The sequence below is a fragment of the Ranitomeya imitator genome, chromosome 2, assembly GCF_032444005.1.
Source record: "Ranitomeya imitator isolate aRanImi1 chromosome 2, aRanImi1.pri, whole genome shotgun sequence".
In the NCBI taxonomy this organism is placed as follows: domain Eukaryota; kingdom Metazoa; phylum Chordata; class Amphibia; order Anura; family Dendrobatidae; genus Ranitomeya; species Ranitomeya imitator.
In genome coordinates, this window is record NC_091283.1 from 221,472,841 (window position 1) to 221,494,756 (window position 21,916).

At 46.7% G+C, this 21,916-nt stretch overlaps 1 protein-coding gene across 1 annotated transcript in view; it reads left to right on the top strand.

Annotated features, from left to right (window-relative positions):
• The window catches only part of LOC138662739 (rho GTPase-activating protein 20-like), a 160,471-nt gene that overhangs the window by 130,047 nt on the left and 8,508 nt on the right, over nucleotides 1–21,916 (top strand). The window contains exons 12-14 of the mRNA XM_069748634.1: nucleotides 1,735–1,844; nucleotides 4,257–4,446; nucleotides 19,816–19,933. Of these exons, the coding sequence (XP_069604735.1) occupies nucleotides 1,735–1,844; nucleotides 4,257–4,446; nucleotides 19,816–19,933 (418 nt within the window). The remainder of the gene's footprint in view (nucleotides 1–1,734; nucleotides 1,845–4,256; nucleotides 4,447–19,815; nucleotides 19,934–21,916) is intronic.

A 21,916-nucleotide genomic window follows, 5' to 3' on the forward strand; every position in this document is an offset into this window, starting at 1 on the left:
TTTGAAAGTAGAAAATAAAAATGACCAGAAAAATGACAATTACACAATGGAAAATTGCTTGAAAAAACTGCCGGCGGATAAAAACAACCAATCAAGCACTCAGAAAACAACTAAAAAATGCAAAAAAAGATGCGTTAGGATGAAAACCGCTGATGTGTGTTCTGCAGGGTCTGCCTCTTGGAACACTCAAGGTTTGCCCGAGAGTAACAGACAATGTGTGCACAGGGCCCAGTAATTTCATTTTTAATAAGGATGTGTGGTTACGTCATCCACGGTGGAACCTCAGCAAATGACATCAGTATCAGTCACGTTCAGTGCCTACAAAACATTGCTCAAACTTCTAAACATTTGCCTGAAGGGAACCTTCTAAAGCCATGAGCTGTTTATTGTGCCAGGCCAGTGCCTTCAGCCCCAGCTAGATTACACAAGCCGGAGAAATGCGCTCACCATCGGTCTGACTGTGACTGTGTGCGGTGTGTTCTGTGAGGACATGCTCTCTGCTTTATGCTGAGGTCTAGTATTATATTCAGTAAAGCACCATTAATGTGGTTATCCACTACTCAGACAAGCCCTCCTCAATCTCTGTTTCCCCCTTGTAGAATAATAACATTTATGCGCACCTCCGGTACCGGTGTCATTCCAGTGGTGTCGGGACTGGCTCTCCCAGGGATCACATAGCATTATGTCACAGGATCCCTGCTGCCAGTCAGCACTGGCTTTCCCAGGGATCGCATAGCATTATGTCACAGGATCCCTGCTGCCAGTCAGCGCTGGCTCTCCCGGGATCGTATAGCATTATGTCACAGGATCCCTGCTGCCAGTCAGCACTGGCTTACCCGGGGATCACATAGCATTATGTCATAGGATCACTGCTGCCAATCAACACTCGCTCTCCCTGGGATCGCATATCATTATGTCACAGGATCCCTGCTGCCAGTCAGCACTGACTCTCCCAGGGATCGTAGAGCATTATGTCACAGGATCCCTGCTGCCAGTCAGCATTGGCTTTCCCGGTGATCGCAGAGCATTATGTCACAGGATCCCTGCTGCTAGTCAGTGCTGGCTCTCCTGGGATCGCATAGCATTATGTCACAGGTTCACTGCTGCCAGTCAGCACAGGCTCTCCCGGGGATCGCATATCATTATGGCACAGGATCCCTGCTGCCAGACAGCACTGGCTCTCCCGGAGATTGCATAGCATTATGTCACATAACACTGACTGGCCGCAGGGATCATGTCACATAACAATGCTATGTGATCTGCGGGAGAGCCAGTGCTGACAATGCTGGAACAGCACTGGCACCGGAGGTGAGCATGAGGACGCAGTCAAACAGCCATATAACATGGACGATGATCGGAGTGCATGGACTGGCCGGCAGCTCTCCTGACCCAAGCGTGAGAGCTGCATAGAAATACCTGCAGTCATGCTCCGGTGAGGAGAGCCAGTCTGACCACTGAGATGTGTTCGGCCGTCTGACTGCGTCCTTAGTGTTATTATTTACAAGAGGCAGCGTGGGGATTGTAACGGGATTGTCCGAGTAGTAGACAACCCCTTTAAATGAACTGAAAACAAGAGACTTTTGTGATACGTCACCTGATTGTGTGTTTAATGCTTCTCGGTCATTTCTACAGCCGTCTGTGATTGCACGCACGATGCATAAACTGCTAGATGATTTGTTTGTGTCTCTCTCTTCCGATGAACTGACCATCATACTACATATATATTTGATTTAGGATTTTCTGCGCAATATTCCTGACAGTATTCTATCCTCAGACATGCACAGACTATGGATGGAGGCTACAGAAATTGAGGAGCCTGAGTATAAGATTAAATTAATAAAAAGGTCAGTCTATGTCATGAGACTAAGGGACAATTCGTTGTAGCATTTACGTTGTTTTTTTTATAGAGGTTTTGGTGTTTTGTGGCTTTTTTGTTCTTTGCACCTTTTTTTTCAAGTCTGCTTTGTATGTCTCCTCCTGTATTTTTGTTTTGTTTGCAGTTAAAGCTTTCCAAATATTTTTCTCTGATTCATCATTTGCTGTAAAAACTTCATAAAGAGGTTAAAGACCGAAAAAGCCCTAATTTATTTTGCAAAAAATTAAGGAATCAAGTGTGTCATTTTGACGAATTTGGTGCAAAAAATGTCAGAAAATACCACAAGATAAAAAAAAAAAAAGAAAAGTGACTTAAAAAAGCGAACGATGTATCGGCCCTGCATGTTTAGGTTTGTCTTATCTACTTCCCCAGATAAGTCACATTTTCATCTACAGAATTAGTTTTATCCAGACCAAACTGTGTGTTCAGGGTGCTGCATGGGGTAAGGGAATGATTGAAAGTAAAAGTATATTGTGGAGACGACACGGTGGGTCGGGCGGTGCCCAGCTGCGCTAGCCGAAACCACACGGACCAGGGATCGTCCCGCAGAACACCCGCACTCCTTTAACATGGGCGTGACGCTACTCCTGCGCTGCTGCATACAGAAGAAAGGTGCAAACCAAAATGCATGCTGACCAGAAGGAAGGCAACGTACACCTTGTTAGTCTATGTCTTAAGAATTGGGGCATGTGAATCAGATTAAAGCGAATCTGTCGGGATGTGTTTGTTATTTACTCTGAAAGCAGTTGAGTGTAGTTTCAATAAAATCACTGTTTTATCAGCAGGAGATTATTGCTAGAGGACTTGTTGTCACTTTCCTGTAGTCCTCCTGCTCTGTATAACACGCCCCATCACCAATTGGCAGCTTTCTGCCTATGCACAGTGTACACAGAAAGCAGCCAATCATCGGTGGTGTGGTCGGAGTTATACAGAGCTTAGCTGTCAGTGAACTGCTGGATCTGCAGCAGAGAAAACTGTGACTTTATGAAACTGCAGCAAGCAGCTCAGTAAGCGACTGGAGTCAGGGTCTCTGCGCCTAAATTATGCTGCTCTCAGATCATAGAGCAAAAGCACTGTGACAGATTCCCTTTAACATATGGCGTTCAGTAAGTGTACATGGTGGTATTAAAAGCTTTATCTTTCTACATATAGCAGGTTATTAAGATGCATGGGCAGCCCGGTGGCTCAGTGGTTAGCCTTGCAGCGCTGGGGTCCTGGGTTTAAATCCTACCAAGGACGACAGAAGAGTTTGTATGTTCTCCCAGTGTTTGCGTGGGTTTCCTCCTGTAGTGCAAGTGTGGGGATTTTACTCACGGAGGACGCGAGGCACGAGCAGTCACAAATGGTATAGTTTGGTTTAAATGTAATAGTAATTTACAGGAAATCTAAGCAATTAGTGATAATAACAAAGCACCTCAAAAAAGAACGAAATAACAATAAGATGGAAATAGTAAGTGCTCTATATAACACTGATGTCCCTCCTACAGAGATGGTACGCCCATACGCGGGGTTTACCACATAAGTCCTTCTTGTTGGTTTGGCCCTAGCGGGGTTCACCTGGCTTTCCGGCTAGGTCTCAAGTCTTTCTGACGTAGTCTATTAGAGCATGTCCTTGCACCAACCAGCCCCCTCCCAACCTGTTATCCTAATCCGACCCTTGTGGGTACCGATTGTGAGAGTTGGAAGTGACGGTCCTGCTCTCACACCCTCTTCCTCTACAACTGCAGGCGGGCTTCTCTAGTTATCGCCTCCTTGCTGATCTTGACCGTTCAAGGCAGCCTCTTAGACCCAAGGCGGAAAGGACTGGGACTCGGCTCTCGAAGAGCAACGTGTGGTCTCTGAGCCGTGACCGGCGTAGTCAGAACTCTGGGTTCTCCCGGCCGTGGGGTTCTCCTTAGCGGTGTGGACTTCCCACTGTCACGCTAGCCTCAGCGCAACCTCTGGGCTGCATCTGCTTCGCTCTTCTTCCTGGCGCCAAATCTGCCTGCCCTTTGGCGCACATGCCTTTTATACTCAGGACCTCTGGGTTTCTGGTCACCTGATCAGGTCCCGCACCTGAAGTTTCTCCCCCTGCAAATCTTCTGGTGCAAGTTGGTTCCATCTCATTCCGCCTGGTCCAATGGGACCTTCTGCAAGGACTCTTCAGGGATATCTCTGCTTCCCCTTCACTCTCACACCTCGACGACATAGTGATAAGGAATCTACTGTGACCCCCAATGGGGACAGTGGTGATAATGTCTGAGCGGAATATGATGGCGCTATAGGAGCAAAGCATGATGATAATAGTGCTAATAATTTATGTCCCTACTAATGTTCCACAAACATACTGAGGACAGGAGTGAGGATGCCTCAATTAATGTAACCAGGCTTCTCTTTCCAGCTTGATGGAGCAGCTTCCAGAAGCAAACGTCCTCTTACTGCAGCACGTGATTGCTGTACTGAATCACATAGGAAAGAGCTGTGAAGAGAACCAGATGACGGCGTCCAACCTAGCGCTCTGCATAGCCCCAAATATGCTATGGCTGCCGTCTGTCAGCGACCCCGAAGAGGAGAGCAAGTCAACGAAAAAGGTACCAGAGGAACCCCAGATGCATCTAATGCACACAGCAAAAAGATCAGGAAATCCGCCAGGCTGATTGTAGGGAGCATTCACAGCACCGCTTCCCGGAAAATACTAATCTCTATAGCATGAAAGCTTGGTTTGTTTCTAGGTCAATAGAGCTCGCACCCGATTCATTACTGCACTCGCACCCGATTCATTACTGCACTCGCACCCGATTCATTACTGCACTCGCACCCGATTCATTACTGCACTCGCACCCGATTCATTACTGCACTCGCACCCGATTCATTACTGCACTCGCACCCGATTCATTACTGCACTCGCACCCGATTCATTACTGCACTCGCACCCGATTCATTACTGCACTCGCACCCGATTCATTACTGCTCTCGCACCCGATTCATTACTGCACTCGCACCCGATTCATTACTGCACTCGCACCCGATTCATTACTGCACTCGCACCCGATTCATTACTGCACTCGCACCCGATTCATTACTGCACTCGCACCCGATTCATTACTGCACTCGCACCCGATTCATTACTGCACTCGCACCCGATTCATTACTGCACTCGCACCCGATTCATTACTGCACTCGCACCCGATTCATTACTGCACTCGCACCCGATTCATTATTGCTCTCGCACCCGATTCATTACTGCACTCGCACCCGATTCATTACTGCACTCGCACCCGATTCATTACTGCACTCGCACCCGATTCATTACTGCACTCGCACCCGATTCATTACTGCACTCGCACCCGATTCATTACTGCACTCGCACCCGATTCATTACTGCACTCGCACCCGATTCATTACTGCACTCGCCCCCGATTCATTACTGCACTCGCACCCGATTCATTACTGCACTCGCACCTCTTTTTTGTCTGTTTTTTTTTGTCCTTTGTGCCTAATTCTTGTTATAATTTGCCCCTTTTTTTTTCAATCCCTTTTTTATGCGTTTGACTATTTTTTGCTTTAGTTCACTGTTGTGGCCAAGGTTTGTGGTTTCCACATGTTTTCACCTAATTTGTAATTTGCGACATTCGAAAAGTCTTTTTTTTTTTTTGCTTTCCAGTTACCACCAGAGGATTTATGTGCACTGAAAATTTTCATACAATTTTTCCAGACTTTTACCAATAAAGAGACACAAAAAAAAGATAAAGACCATTTTTGACTCGGTGCAAAATGCATAAAACCTAAAAGTGTCTGTGAATCGGGGCCTACTTTACATCATTTGGTTACTGATTGGCACAGGCCCTTCACAACACACTTAGCTACAGTCCCAATTTTGCTGGGACTATCCTGTGAACCAGAGGATAAAGCATGGAGTTCTACCCTCGTGGGAATGCCAAAAGAAGACGTTTTGCTCTTTGAAAGGGATCCACAAATAGGATATTATGTTCCTTGCAATATTCCCAGACTCTGAGCCAGTGCCGTTACCCTGGAGAGACCGGGAACCTTCTAATAAATCAGGTTCCAGTAATAAATGACTATTATGTATATTTGCTATCTTACAATCTAAAAATCCTAACTATAGACATATTTCCTGCAGCGATGGTAATAAATAGTGAATGTCTGGGGAAGGTGGGGATGGCGGCTGATGTGACCTGCACTCGTTATATTTAGCATGTCTGAACACTTTGCTCCTTCTAGCGGATTTCCTCAACAGCTGAACACTTAGTCAGAGAATACCTTTTATTATACCAAGTCATTGTAGAAATTGTGTGTCACGATTCACACCGTGACCGTCACCCCTACATCACGGATCAGGGTGACTTTAGGCCAACAGACGGCTATCACATGTGCAGGGGGGCTTATCTTAGTTATCCCTCCACTGCTACAATGTGATGAAAAAACACAAGGCTATTTACCTCTTAGTTTACAGCAGGGGCTTATTTTAGTTATCCCACGGCTCTTCAATATACCACGAACTACAGGGATTTATGAATATCCCGCTTTACAGTTCTGCTTGAAATTGCAGCTCTCTGGCGCCCCCCTTACCCTCAGGTCAGATTGGGTACTGCACCTAGGGTAATTAGTCGCCAGAAAGGCTGCCTGCTATGTACTGGCTATTGGGCACGCTGCAGCGAGGTGATATAACTACTCCCACTCAGGCAGGAACAATAATTATCAACGCCACCGTCGCTACAACGACTCCCAAAGGCACAGCACACGGTATGCTGCCACCAGCTTCGATTAAACGGGTCCGAAGCTAACCCAAAACAGTAGCGTAATTCCCTTCAGAAGACTTAGGGTACGTATTAGAATAGGAGAACGAAACTAGTAATTTATATATTTTACTCTGAAAGTTTAGGGCAGTGTTTATAAAAAGGCATATAAAGATGTTACAAAAGAGACAACTGAAAATATGTACAAGGTAATTATAAAATAACGGGATTAAATGAGAAAAAAGTAAAACTCACATGTTCTCAGTTCATTTCAGGCAAAACCATGCTGGTAGGCGGAACCCCAAATGTCCCAGTGCATCAGGAGGTCAGGATAGAAACAGCTCCTCAACTAAAACTCAGACTAAGACTGGGTTAAGTGTTATCACTTAAAAGCTGCAGCCTTGTGATATCACTAAAGGGGTTGGGTTAACATCGCCCTCCCCTCTCCTCAGCTGTACAATTTTCTCCAACAATTCGTATAATTCTTGTATTTTCGTTCCCGAACATGTCAGAATCATAACACACCCAGCATTCAGCTTATTTTAAAATTGGCTTTCTAATGAGACTAAATTCGGGCTTGTTGGGACGCCCGTTTCTGGAGAAATCTGTACTCTGTCCCTGTTGGAATTAGAGGCTCATGCTTACAGTGGCTGACAGATCCGCCGATGGAGATTCGCAAAATGGACTTATTATTTTCCTAGCCCAAATCCGTGGCCCAATACCTAACTATAAGAGGACAAAGAACTTTCTGCCTTTAGAGAGATATCAGACCAGTTCTAGCTGGTTCTAAATTGGAGGAGGGATGAGTAAGTTGCCCAGATCCTGGAATTTACAGCCAGAGCAATAAACCCTCTTCTACACACATATTCCAGAAAGCAAAACACAGAGTGAAGGGGGGTCAACGCCCACCCTATATGTGCTGGCAAGGGAAACTAAAACTTATATTATACATGATCCTCACACCTCCCCCTTCTGGTGTGCTCTACAGAGGCAGGACCACTCGATGCTCCTCCATGCGCACCTCAACAGGTTCACCCCGGCGGGACAGTCCATCTGCATTGCCATGCTCCCTGCCCGTTTTGTGTTCAATGGTGCAGTCAAAATGCTGAAGGGCAAGGCTCCAGCGTAGCAACCTGCCGTTGGTTCCACACATGGCGTTTAGCCAGAGCAGAGGGTTGTGGTCGGTCACCACAGTGAAGGTGCGACTGTGCAAGTAGGGCTGCAAGCGTTGCAGGGCCCAGACTATGGCCAGGCACTCCTTCTCGATGGTGAAGTAGGCCACTTCCCTCGGCAGAAGTTTCCGGCTCAGGTACAACACGGGATGCCCTTGGTCCTCCGAATCAACCTGGCTGAGCACAGCACCAAGGCCAAACTCACTGGCGTCAGTCTGTACCAAGAACGGTCGACTGCTGTTGACTGCTTTCAACACAGGGGCGTTGCACAGTGCGGTTTTCAATTCCTGGAAGGCCACCTCACAGCCATCGGTCCAGTTGACGATGTGGGGTAGCTTCTTCCTGGTGATGTCCGTCAAAGGTTTTGCCAGGCTCCTATAGTGCTGTACGAAGCGCCTATAGTACCCTGCAGTGCCCAGGAAGGACATCACCTGTTTCTTGGTCCTGGGGGTGGACCAGTTCACGATCGCTCCCACTTTCTCAGGCTCTGGTTTTAGGGTGCCCCCCGCCTACCCGGTGCCCCAGGTAGTGGACCTCACTCATGCCCATCTGGCACTTTCCCAGCTTGATAATCAGTCCAGTTCGGTGAATTCGCCTGAGCATCTCCTCGAGACGCTGCAGGTGTTTCTCCCAGGAGGAACTGAAGATGGCAATGTCATCCAAGTACGCCACTGCATACTCCTCCAGCCCCTGAAGCAGGAGGTTGACCATCCGCTGGAAAGTGGCAGGGGCATTCTTCATGCCGAAGGGCATGACCGTGGACTCGTACAGTCCAAAGGGTGTGATAAAGACAGACTTCTCCTGCGCCTTGGGGCTCAGGGGAATCTGCCAGTATCTTCGACTCAGATCCATTATTGTCAGGTATTTTGCGCCAGCTAACCTCTCATTCAGCTCCTCGATGCGCGGCATTGGGTGTGCGTCAGAGGCTGTGATGGCGTTGAGCCCCCTGTAGCCCACGCAGAACCAGGTGGTCCGATCCTTCTTTGGCACGAGAACTACAGATGAAGCCCACGCACTCTTTGACCGTCGAATCACCCCCAGCTGTAACATCTCATCGATTTCCTGGCGCATAACCGGCTGCACCTGGTCGGAGATTCGATAAGGTGTTCGCCATAGTGGGGCATGATTCCCGGTGTCCACCTCGTGGACTGCTAACTCAGTCCTTCCAGGTCAGTTGGAGAACACGGCCCGGAAGGGTTCCAGCTTGGTCCGCACTTGGTCCGCAACTGCGACCGCTGGGGTTCGGTTAGTGAGGCGCTTACCTCCACATCCTCGATGGACACACCAGCCTTGGCTTAGGCCAGGATGTACAGGAGGGTGTCTTCCTCCCCGTCTTCGGGCAAGCTGCAGACCGGTAGGACGAAAGTTTCACGTTCCTGATGAACCTTCATCATGTTGACGTGAAAGGTCTTTCGCCTACCCCGAGTGTGGTCAAGCGTGACCACATAGGTGACCGGGTTGAGCTGTTGGTGGACGACGTACAGGCCCTCCCAGGCTGCCTGAAGCTTATCAGTTGGCACGGGGACCAGCACCCACACCTTTTGACCCACGTGGTAGGTCCGCTCCCGGGCGTTCTGGTCGTACCAGTGCTTCTGGTCAGCCTGAGCCTGCGTCATGTTGTCATACACCAACTGCGTCAAGGTCTGCATCTTGTCACGGAAGCGCATGACATACTCCACTATGGACGCTTCAGAAGAGTTTGGCTCCTCTTCCCAGGATTCTCTGACCAGCCGAATGGGTCCCCGGACTCGCCTGCCATGCAGGAGCTCGAAGGGGGAGAACCCCGTTGAGGCCTGCGGAACCTCTCGGTAAGCGAATAGCAGGTGTGGGAGGTACCGCTCCCAGTCGCGCCCTTGGGTCTTAACCAGCATGCGCATCTGTTTGAGGGTACCGTTGAAGCGTTCACATAAGCCATTGGTCTGTGGGTGATACGCACTCGATACCAGGTGCTGTATCTGCATTCTCTTACAGAGAGCCTCCGTTAGGCAAGACATGAATTGGGTCCCTTGATCAGTAAGCATCTCCCTGGGAAATCCTACACGTGAAAAGATGGCCAACAGGGCATCTGCCACCTTATCTGCCCTAGTTGACGACAGAGTTACTGCCTCTTGGTACCGGGCAGCGTAGTCTACTACAGTAAGGATGTATTGCTTTCCAGAGCTGCTGGGGACGGCCAGCGGGCCCACAATGTCCACCGCGATCCTCTGGATCGGCTCCTCTATCACTGGCAAAGGGACCAGGGGAGCCTTAATAGCAGGCCCCGCCTTCCCCACTCTTTGACAGGTGATACAGGAGCGGCAGTAGTTTGACACATCTGTCTCCATCGTAGGCCAATAGAAGTGTTGAGACAGCTGGGCCTTAGTTTTGCTGATCCCCAAGTGTCCAGCTAGCTGGATCTCATGGGCAATCCGTAACAACTCACCCAGGAATTGCTGCGGGACGACCAGCTGTCTTTCCCTCAACCACTCCTTTTGTGATTCTCCGGGTACTGTCTCCCGGTACAACCTTCCTCGTTCCCAGAACACCCTCTCCTTATCAGTCACGGAGGTGGGCGTCTCGGTGCGTTGTCTCAAACTCTCTAGGCTCGCATCTGCGTGCAGAGCGGCCTGAAACTCCTGGCTAGGAGAAGCCAGAAGCGATGTCAGGGTCCCTTCCTCACGGGAACCGTCTGGGACGTGCTCTGGGTCTCCTCTGGTTCAGTCACAACAATGACTGAGGAGGGTCCGGAAGGCAGACAGTTATCTGTGCTCTGGGCACTCTGACTGCGGGTGACAGCAGCTACGTAGGCTGTCTCCCCGGGGATTTCCACAGACCCATCAGCCGACGCTGCTATGGGTGCTACCTCCCCATCCACCCCCAACACTTCAGGGGCAGTGCTACTTATGGGCCAGTTACCTTCCTCGGTGGCACTGGTCAATTTCATGGCATCACCTTTCTCACGGTTCCCATGCTTCTCCCCATTTCCTGTAGCACCGACACTTGCCCCTGCTAGGGGTTCCTCAGCCGTCTCACTCCGCAGAGCGACGGGGCTGAGCATTCCTGTACCTATGGACACATCAACTTTCACAGAAAAATCATTATCAGGTTCAGTTGGCACAGGTACAACATTTTCACCATCAATCCTAGGGACAAAATGGTTATCAGATGCATCATTACAAGATAAAGCATGGTCAGGTAACACATGCGATTTCCCATCATCATCATAATCATCATCATCAGGGTTAATGTTACCCTTATTAGCAGATTGGGGAGGGGTGTCAGGGACGTAGTATGCAACCATCCTCCCCAAATCAGTCCCCAACAAAACATCAGTGGGCAAATTATCAGACAGCCCAACTTCCTTCACCCCGCTCCCGGCACTCCAATCAATATAAACTCGGGCCATTGGCAAGGGACAGCTGATGCCCCCAATCCCAGTGACAGTTAGGGTTTTCCCCGGAATGATTTCTTCAGCTGCCACCAGTTCGGGTTGGATGAGGGTTCGTTCAGCCTTGGTGTCCTTGAGGCCTGTAGTGACATGGCCTCCCACAGTGACGTGCTGTACGTAGTCACACACCCTCCTAGCCACACCACCCACCAAAAGAACTGCTGCGTTAGGCCCTGGGGCCTTGGTTGGGGGTTCTTCTTCTTGTCTGGACAGTGGGGACTGATATGACCAGTCCGCTTGCAGAAGAAACACTGGCGAGGTTCGGTGGTAGGTCTGGTGCTGTTGGCCACAGGGACAGGACCTCTGGTGTGTTGGCTGGCAGGGGTACTGGCGTTGGTTGCAGGCTTACCCCCTCTCCAGCTGGTGGTGACTGGCTTCTGCACTTCCAATCTACGGTTGGCTTCATAGGCATCGGCAATCTGCGCTGCTTTCGTCACGTCTTTGGGTTCTCTGTCCATTACGAACTGTCACACCTCAAAGGTGGTCACTGACAGTCCTTGGATCCACTGGTTAAAGTGGGTCCTGAGTCCATTCACCACATCGCCCTAGCTGTAATGTGGGCCACGTTGGAGGTTTCAGAACTTTCTACGGTACACCTCGGGTGTAAGCTGGTACTTGGCTATCAGAGCCTGCTTGATGGCCTCATAGTCACCATCTTGTTCTTGAGGGAGGGTAGCAAACGCCTCCAGAGCTTTGCCTCTCAGCTCTGGTGTCAGGTATCGTGCCCATTCATCTGTAGGCAGCTGGTACTGTCTGCCGGCTTTCTCAAAGGCCCGCAGAAAAGTGTCCAAGTCCCCATCCTTTTCCATAACAGGAAAGTGATCGGGCCGGGGCTTCGGTATCTGAGCGCTGCTGGGCTCACGGCTTCGGCCGGTGGAGGGTATCCTCCCTGCCGGAGCATCTCCCGTTCATGTTCTCGCTGGGCTTGGTGCTCGGCACGCTGGGCCTGGGCCTCTCACTCGGCTCTCTCAGCCTCCCGCTCGGCTCGGGCCTCTTGCTCGGCTCGCTGGGCCTGGGCCTCCTGCTGGTATTGCTGAATCAGCTGCCGACGTCCATCATGGTCATCAGTGGGGAATTCTTCCAAGGCCGCCAGCAGGTGGGGGTCCAATTCGCCCTGATTGCTAGTAGGGCCGGCATTCAGTGGTTGGACCTCTACTGCAGCAACCCCTCTGCTTGGGTCGGGTTCTGCGCCCACTGGGCTCTAGCCGGTTTCCCGTTGCACCAGAGCCGCGACCAGTTGGCCTTTGTTTTTGTTTGTGGTGTTGATCTGCCACGCCCCGCAATAAGAGAGTCTTTCTTAAGCTGCTTATACCACTCTTCTCCCATTGCAGCCATGGTTGCCAAATAATAGATAGGACAGAAAAACAAAGAGAAGGGTAGGGGATAATTACCAGTAGACACAGTTGTCTCAGGACTAATAAACACCGAGTTCGTTCTCGAAACTTATTTGCGCAGAGTTCTCGCAAGAACTTTGCAAGTTTTTAGTGAGAGGAATGATCACTCAAACCAAATCACTAATGATCTAAGATCCCACTGCCTTGCCACCAATTTGTCACGATTCACACCGTGACCGTCACCCCCCACGTCACCGATCGGGGTGACTTTAGGCCAACAGACGGCTATCACATGTGCAGGGGGGCTTATCTTAGTTATCCCTCCACTGCTACAATGTGATGAAAAAACACACACAAGTCTTTGGACCTCTTAGTTTGCAGCAGGGGCTTATTCTAGTTATCCCACTGCTCTTCAATATACCACGAACTGCAGGGATTTATGTATATCCCGCTTTACAGTTCTGCTTGAACTTGCAGCTCTCTGGCGCCCACTTACCCTCAGGTCAGATTGGGTACTGCACCTAGGGTAATTAGTCGCCAGAAAGGCTGCCTGCTATGTACTGGCTATTGGGCATGCTGCAGCGAGGCGATATAACTACAGGTCCTTCTCAAAAAATTAGCATATAGTGTTAAATTTCATTATTTACCATAATGTAATGATTACAATTAAACTTTCATATATTATAGATTCATTATCCACCAACTGAAATTTGTCAGGTCTTATATTCTTTTAATACTGATGATTTTGGCATACAACTCCTGATAACCCAAAAAACCTGTCTCAATAAATTAGCATATTTCACCCATCCAATCAAATAAAAGTGTTTTTAATAACAAACAAAAAAATCATCAAATAATAATGTTCAGTTATGCACTCAATACTTGGTCGGGAATCCTTTGGCAGAAATGACTGCTTCAATGCGGCGTGGCATGGAGGCAATCAGCCTGTGACACTGCTGAGATGTTATGGAGGCCCAGGATGCTTCAATAGCGGCCTTAAGCTCATCCAGAGTGTTGGGTCTTGCGTCTCTCAACTTTCTCTTCACAATATCCCACAGATTCTCTATGGGGTTCAGGTCAGGAGAGTTGGCAGGCCAATTGAGCACAGTAATACCATGGTCAGTAAACCATTTACCAGTGGTTTTGGCACTGTGAGCAGGTGCCAGGTCGTGCTGAAAAATGAAATCTTCATCTCCATAAAGCATTTCAGCCGATGGAAGCATGAAGTGCTCCAAAATCTCCTGATAGCTAGCTGCATTGACCCTGCCCTTGATGAAACACAGTGGACCAACACCAGCAGCTGACATGGCACCCCACACCATCACTGACTGTGGGTACTTGACACTGGACTTCAGGCATTTTGGCATTTCCTTCTCCCCAGTCTTCCTCCAGACTCTGGCACCTTGATTTCCGAATGACATGCAAAATTTGCTTTCATCAGAAAAAAGTACTTGGGACCACTTAGCAACAGTCCAGTGCTGCTTCTCTGTAGCCCAGGTCAGGCGCCTCTGCCGCTGTTTATGGTTCAAAAGTGGCTTTACCTGGGGAATGCGGCACCTGTAGCCCATTTCCTGCACACGCCTGTGCACGGTGGCTCTGGATGTTTCCACACCAGACTCAGTCCACTGCTTCCTCAGGTTCCCCAAGGTCTGGAATCGGTCCTTCTCCACAATCTTCCTCAGGGTCCGGTCTCCTCTTCTCGTTGTACAGCGTTTTCTGCCACATTGTTTCCTTCCAACAGACTTACCATTGAGGTGCCTTGATACAGCACTCTGGGAACAGCCTATTTGTTGAGAAATTTCTTTCTGGGTCTTACCCTCTTGCTTGAGGGTGTCAATTATGGCCTTCTTGACATCTGTCAGGTCGCTAGTCTTACCCATGATGGGGGTTTTGAGTAATGAACCAGGCAGGGAGTTTATAAAAGCCTCAGGTATCTTTTGCATGTGTTTAGAGTTAATTAGTTGATTCAGAAGATTAGGGTAATAGGTCGTTTAGAGAACCTTTTCTTGATATGCTAATTTATTGAGACAGGTTTTTGGGGTTATCAGGAGTTGTATGCCAAAATCATCAGTATTAAAAGAATAAAAGACCTGACAAATTTCAGTTGGTGGATAATGAATCTATAATATATGAAAGTTTAATTGTAATCATTACATTATGGTAAATAATGAAATTTAACACTATATGCTAATTTTTTGAGAAGGACCTGTACTCCCACTCAGGCAGGAACAATAATCAACGCCGCAGTCGCTACAACGACTCCCAAAGGCACAGCACACGGTATGCTGCCACCAGCTTAGTTTAAACGGGTCTGAAGCTAACCCAAAACAGTAGCATAATTCCCTTCAGACGACTTAGGGTACGTTTTAGAGCAGAAGAACGAATCTAGTATTTTGTATTTTAAATATTATACTCCATAAAAGATTTAAGGCAGTGTTTATAAAAAATTATATAAAGATGTTACAATATGAGACAATTGAAAATATGTACAAAGTAATCATAAAAATAACATGGGTTAAATGAGAAATTAACACTTACATGTGTTCAGGTCATTTCAGGCAAAAGCAGGCTAGTGGGCGGAGCTCCCAAATGTCCCAATGCATCAGGACTGGCAGTGAGGGCTCCTCAAGTCAGACTCAGACAGACTCTCACAGATTCTGAAGGCTGGGTAAAGTGGAGTCACTTAAATAACCACAGTCTCGTGACATCACTAACAGGGCTGGTTTCCTCAGACCCTCCTATCTCTTCAGTCTTACCAAATTGCACACAAGTTTGTCTAATGCCTGTATCTCTGCTACAGAACATGTCAGAATCATAACACACCCAGCATTCATCTTGTATTAATATTGGCGTTCTAGTGAGACAAAATTTGGGCTTGATAGGATGCATAGTTTCAGAGAAATCCATACTCTGTCCCTGTTGGAACTAGAAGCCCGCTCTTACTGTGGCTGATAGATGCGTTGATGGAGATTCACAAACTGGATGTATTATTTTCCTAGCCTAAACCGTTGGCCCAATATCTCACTATAATGGAACAAAGGACTTCTTGCCTTTTAAAGAAGGAAATCAGACCAGTTTCAGCTGGTACAACTGTCTGTGCATCTATACTGATCGTAAAAATTCCTTTGGGATGGGCATGAGGGGTTTGGGAGCTGAAAGTCAGGAATTTGCAGCAAGAAGCAATAAAAGCTCTTCTACACCCATTGAAAAGAAAAGCTAAACCCTGAAGTAAAGGGGGGTCAACGCCCACAGTATGGTGCTAACAGGCAAGAGAAACTAAAGTTATATCATACATTATCCTCACTATATATATATATATATATATATATATATATATATATATATATATATATACAGTGCCTACAAGTAGTATTCAACCCCCTGCAGATTTAGCAGGTTTACACATTTGGAATTAACTTGGCATTGTGACATTTGGACTGTAGATCAGCCTGGAAGTGTGAAATGCACTGCAGCAAAAAAGAATGTTATTTCTTTGTTTATTTTTTTTTAAATTGTGAAAAGTCTTTTCAGAGGGTCATTTATTATTCAACCCCTCAACCCACCAGAATTCTGTTTGGTTCCCCTAAAGTATTAAGAAGTAGTTCAGGCACAAAGAACAATGAGCTTCACATGTTTGGATTAATTATCTCTTTTTCCAGCCTTTTCTGACTATTTAAGACCCTCCCCAACCTTGTGAACAGCACTCATACATGGTCAACATGGGAAAGACAAAGGAGCATTCCAAGGCCATCAGAGACAAGATCGTGGAGGGTCACAAGGCTGGCAAGGGGTACAAAACCCTTTCCAAGGAGTTGGGCCTACCTGTCTCCGGAAGTGGAAGGCTTATGGAACTACTGTTAGCCTTCCACGGCCTGGACAGCCTTTGAAAGTTTCCTCCCGTGCCGAGGCCAGGCTTGTCCAAAGAGTCAAGGCTAACCCAAGGACAACAAGGAAGGAGCTCCGGGAAGATCTCATGGCAGTGGGGACATTGGTTTCAGTCAATACCATAAGTAACGTACTCCACCGCAATGGTCTCCGTTCCAGACGAGCCCGTAAAGTACCTTTACTTTCAAAGCGTCATGTCAAGGCTCGTCTACAGTTTGCTCATGATCACTTGGAGGACTCTGAGACTGACTGGTTCAAGGTTCTCTGGTCTGATGAGACCAAGATCGAGATCTTTGGTGCCAACCACATACGTGACGTTTGGAGACTGGATGGCACTGCATACGACCCCAAGAATACCATCCCTACAGTCAAGCATGGTGGTGGCAGCATCATGCTGTGGGGCTGTTTCTCAGCCAAGGGGCCTGGCCATCTGGTCCGCATCCATGGGAAGATGGATAGCACGGCCTACCTGGAGATTTTGGCCAAGAACCTCCGCTCCTCCATCAAGGATCTTAAGATGGGTCGTCATTTCATCTTCCAACAAGACAACGACCCAAAGCACACAGCCAAGAAAACCAAGGCCTGGTTCAAGAGGCAAAAAATCAAGGTGTTGCAGTGGCCTAGTCAGTCTCCTGACCTTAACCCAATTGAAAACTTGTGGAAGGCGCTCAAGATTAAAGTCCACATGAGACACCCAAAGAACCTAGATAACTTGGAGAAGATCTGCATGGAGGAGTGGGCCAAGATAACTCCAGAGACCTGTGCCGGCCTGATCAGGTCTTATAAAAGACGATTATTAGCTGTAATTGCAAACAAAGGTTATTCCACAAAATATTAAACCTAGGGGTTGAATAATAATTGACCCACACTTTTATGTTTAAAATTTATAAAAATTTAACTGAGCAACAAAACTTTTTGGTTTGTAAGATTTATGCATCTGTTAATAAATCCTGCTCTTGTTTGAAGTTTGAAGGCTCTAACTTATTTGCATCTTATTAAACCTGCTAAATCTGCAGGGGGTTGAATACTACTTGTAGGCACTGTATATATACACTGCACAGTACCACTCCTCCTGTCCCGTATATATACACTGCACAGTACCACTCCTCCTGTCCTGTATACATAGGTGAGTATATAATGATTTTTTATTTTTTTTAATCATTTTTAACATTAGATGTTTTTACTATTGACGCTGCATGGGCAGCATCAATAGTAAAAACTTGGTCACACAGGGTTAATAGCGGCGGTAACGGAGTGAGTTACCCACGGCATAACGCGGTCTGTTGCTACTGGCATTAACCCTGTGTGAGCGGTGACTGCGGGGAGTATGGAGTGGGTGCCGGGCGCTGACTGCAGGGGAGGGACTAATCGGACTGCGGCCGTCGCTGATTGGTCGTGGCAGCCATGACAGGCAGCTGGTGAGGCCAATCAGCGACTTGGATTCCATGACAGACAGAGGCCGCGACCAATGAATATCCGTGACAGACAGACAGACAGAAGGACAGAAAGACGGAAGTGACCCTTAGACAATTATATAGTAGATATATCATAATAGCAGATAATGAGCGTTATAGTGCACTTATGATGTACATAAGAACAAAAACAAGAGCTTAACATTCCCAATTATAACTAGATCATAGTATATATTTAATAGCCGTTGCCAAAAATCTCTTTATATAAAAGTATATATCTTTATTAATGATTCATTACAAAAAAAAGGCAAACAAGTGCACATAGTAAAAGCTAAAAATTACTGGATCGGTCTAGTGAGCGATGATACTAACTGGCAGGGGCAGGCAATCCATAAAATGAGAGCATTAAAAAGTAAACAACAACATACCCCAATCAGAATATTGAACAAGTGTGTATAGAACAAAGAGTGGCCTCATAAATACCATATATATATATATATATATATATATATATTTATATATATATGTGTGTGTGTGTATGTGTGTGTGTGTAAAAAATATGCAGCCTGTCCAAAAACATAGTCTTCAGTAAACAGATAGTGTGGCATAAACACCACACTTCCTAAGAGTCAAAAGTAATTACCTAAAGTGCATGTAAGTCAAGGGCAGGCGTTTCTTTCCCATGGGATGCCAAGAGCTGCTGCACAGATATCCCAACACGCGTTTCACTGCTGCTTCTTCCGGGGGGCAGTCAGTTGACTCTTAGGAAGTGTGTTGTTTTTGCCACACTATCTGTTTACTGAGGACTATGTTTTTGGACAGGCTGCATATATCTTACCCATATATATATATATGTTATTTATGAGGCCACTCTTTGTTCTATACACACTTGTGTGGTTATTTAACTCAATATTCTGATTGGGGTATATTGTTGTTTACTTTGAATGCTCTCATTTTATGGATTTCCTGCCCCTGCCAGTTTGCATCATCGCTCACTAGACCGATCCAGTAATTTTTGGCTTTTACTATGTGCACTTGTTTGCCTTTTTTTGTATTGAATCATTAATAAAGATATATACTTTTATATAAAAAATGTTTGGCAATAGTTATTATTTATCTACTATGATCTAGTTATAATTGGGAATGTTAAGCTCTTGTTTTTGTTCTTGTGTATATCATATAGCTTGTTTAGAGTATTCCTTATGAATATGATTATTACATACTGTCCTGGCATGTTTATATATGTTATAGTGCACATAGCATAGTGAATCTGTATCCGTTCCTGCGTTACTTGCTGCTCCTCCTCCTAGTTTGTCTCATAAATCTTTTGCGTTTTGGGCAGCACGTCAGCCCTTTTAGTACATGCGCAATACTAACTAAAGAACATAAAAAATAATATCACAGGCAGTGTTTCTTTGTGCAGAACACTATGGACAACAAAAAAATCATCCTGTTTTTGTGGACTGTCCGCAAATTTACAGATGGTTGGCATCCCTGTCTCTGAGTGTTGATTGAGATGGAACCGAGAACCTCAGTCAATCTGAGGTGGGCTGCAGAAGACATGGGATATCTCACTAGAACAGTATTTCTCAACTCCAGTCCTCAAGACCCGCCAACAGGTCATGTTCTCAGGGTTTCCTCAGTATTGAATAGGTGATGGAATTTATGCTTGAGGAGGTGATGAAATTATCACCTGTGCAATAATTAAGGAAATCCTGAAAACTTGACCTGTTGGTGAGTCTTGAGGACTGGAGTTGAGAAAGTTTGCACTAGAAGAAGATGCTAGAAGACTGATGGAGGACACGTGTAGTTGTGTGGAGTACCAGTATCTGTTTGATTCTCTATTTTCACACCACCAAGAGTCCATTCAAAAGTACAAATATTTGGTGGACATCTCCATTATCTAGAGAAAGCGAAGGTTCAGTGGTGTAATAGTTTTCTAGCTGAACGGTTCCTCTGCTCGGCTTATGCAGGTGGCTCTTCTGGTGCAGTTCCTGATAGAACATTACGACCTTATCTTTGGACAAGACGCTGCATCACTTTTCAGCAAGTACAAAAAGCAAGAATCGCAAAGCACAGACAACTTGTCAGGTAAATTGGTAGAAATGCATTAATATTGCTGCATGCTGGTAAAAAACTAAAAATATTAAAATGTGAGACCTGCACAATTGGACGGCAACATTTTCTTCTTTCTCAAATTTTTATATTTTTCCATCTACTGTCTAACATGGTACAAAGATAGATTTTCCTGGTAAAAACCTAAGGAGTCGTACAGAATATGTGGCTTGGTCTCCACAAGTTTTTTCCAACCCACTAGGAAACAGACCTCCTCATTTTCAATAAATGGTGGCTACTCATTAAGGTCAGTGTGAAGTTCTCTGGGGTCAGTACAAAGCCCACTGGCGTAAAATGTTCCTCTTCTTAACAAGTGCTGTTCGTGTGCCAGAAATCTATGCTGTGGGCTTCTCGTTCTCCGGACTAGAAATCTATGCTGTGGGCTTCTCGTTCTCCGGACTAGAAATCTATGCTGTGGGCTTCTCATTCTCCAGACCAGGAATCTGTGCTGTGGGTTTCTAATTCTCCAGACAAGAAATCTATGCTGTGGGCTTCTCATTCTCCAGACTAGAAATCTATGCTGTGGGCTTCTCATTCTCCAGACCAGGAATCTGTGCTGTGGGATTCTAATTCTCCAGACAAGAAATCTATGCTGTGGGCTTCTCTTTCTCCAGACTAGAAATCTATGCTGTGGGCTTCTCTTTCTCCAGACCAGAAATCTATGCTGTGGGATTCTCTTTCTCCAGACTAGAAATCGATGCTGTGTGATTCTCCTTCTCCAGACTAGAAATCGATGCTGTGGGATTCTCATTCTCCAGACTAGAAATCTATGCTGTAGGCTTCTCGTTCTCCAGACTAGAAATCTATGCTGTGGGCTTCTCGTTCTCCAGACTAGAAATCAATGCTGTGGGATTCTCGTTCTCCAGACTAGAAATCTATGCTGTGGGCTTCTCGTTCTCCAGACTAGAAATATATGCTGTGGGCTTCTCTTTCTCCAGACTAGAAATCTATGCTGTGGGCTTCTCGTTCTCCAGACTAGAAATCTATGCTGTGGGCTTCTCTTTCTCCAGACTAGAAATCTATGCTGTAGGCTTCTCTTTCTCCAGACTAGAAATCTATGCTGTGGGATTCTCGTTCTCCAGACTAGAAATCGATGCTGTGTGATTCTCGTTCTCCAGACTAGAAATCTATGCTGTGGGCTTCTCGTTCTCCAGACTAGAAATCTTTGCTGTGGGCTTCTTTCTCTCCAGACTAGGAATCGATGGTGTGGGCTTCTCGTTCTCCAGACTAGAAATCTATGCTGTAGGCTTCTCGTTCTCCAGACTAGAAATCTATGCTGTGTGATTCTCGTTCTCCAGACTAGAAATCGATGCTGTGTGATTCTCGTTCTCCAGACTAGAAATCTATGCTGTGGGCTTCTCGTTCTCCAGACTAGAAATCTATGCTCTGGGCTTCTCGTTCTCCAGACTAGGAATCGATGGTGTGGGCTTCTCGTTCTCCAGACTAGAAATCTATGCTGTAGGCTTCTCATTCTCCAGACTAGAAATCTATGCTGTGTGATTCTCGTTCTCCAGACTAGAAATCGATGCTGTGGGATTCTCGTTCTCCAGACTAGAAATCGATGCTGTGGGCTTCTCGTTCTCCAGACTAGAAATCTATGCTCTGGGCTTCTCGTTCTCCAGACCAGAAATCTATGCTGTGGGCTTCTCGTTCTCCAGACTAGGAATCGATGCTGTGGGCTTCTCGTTCTCCAGACTAGAAATCTATGCGGTGGGCTAATCGTTCTCCAGACTAGAAATCTATGCTGTGGGCTTCTCGTTCTCCAGACTAGAAATCTATGCTGTGGGCTTCTTGTTCTCCAGACTAGAAATCTATGCTGTGTGATTCTCGTTCTCCAGACTAGAAATCGATGCTGTGGGATTCTCGTTCTCCAGACTAGAAATCTATGCTGTGGGCTTCTCGTTCTCCAGACTAGAAATCTATGCTCTGGGCTTCTCGTTCTCCAGACTAGGAATCGAT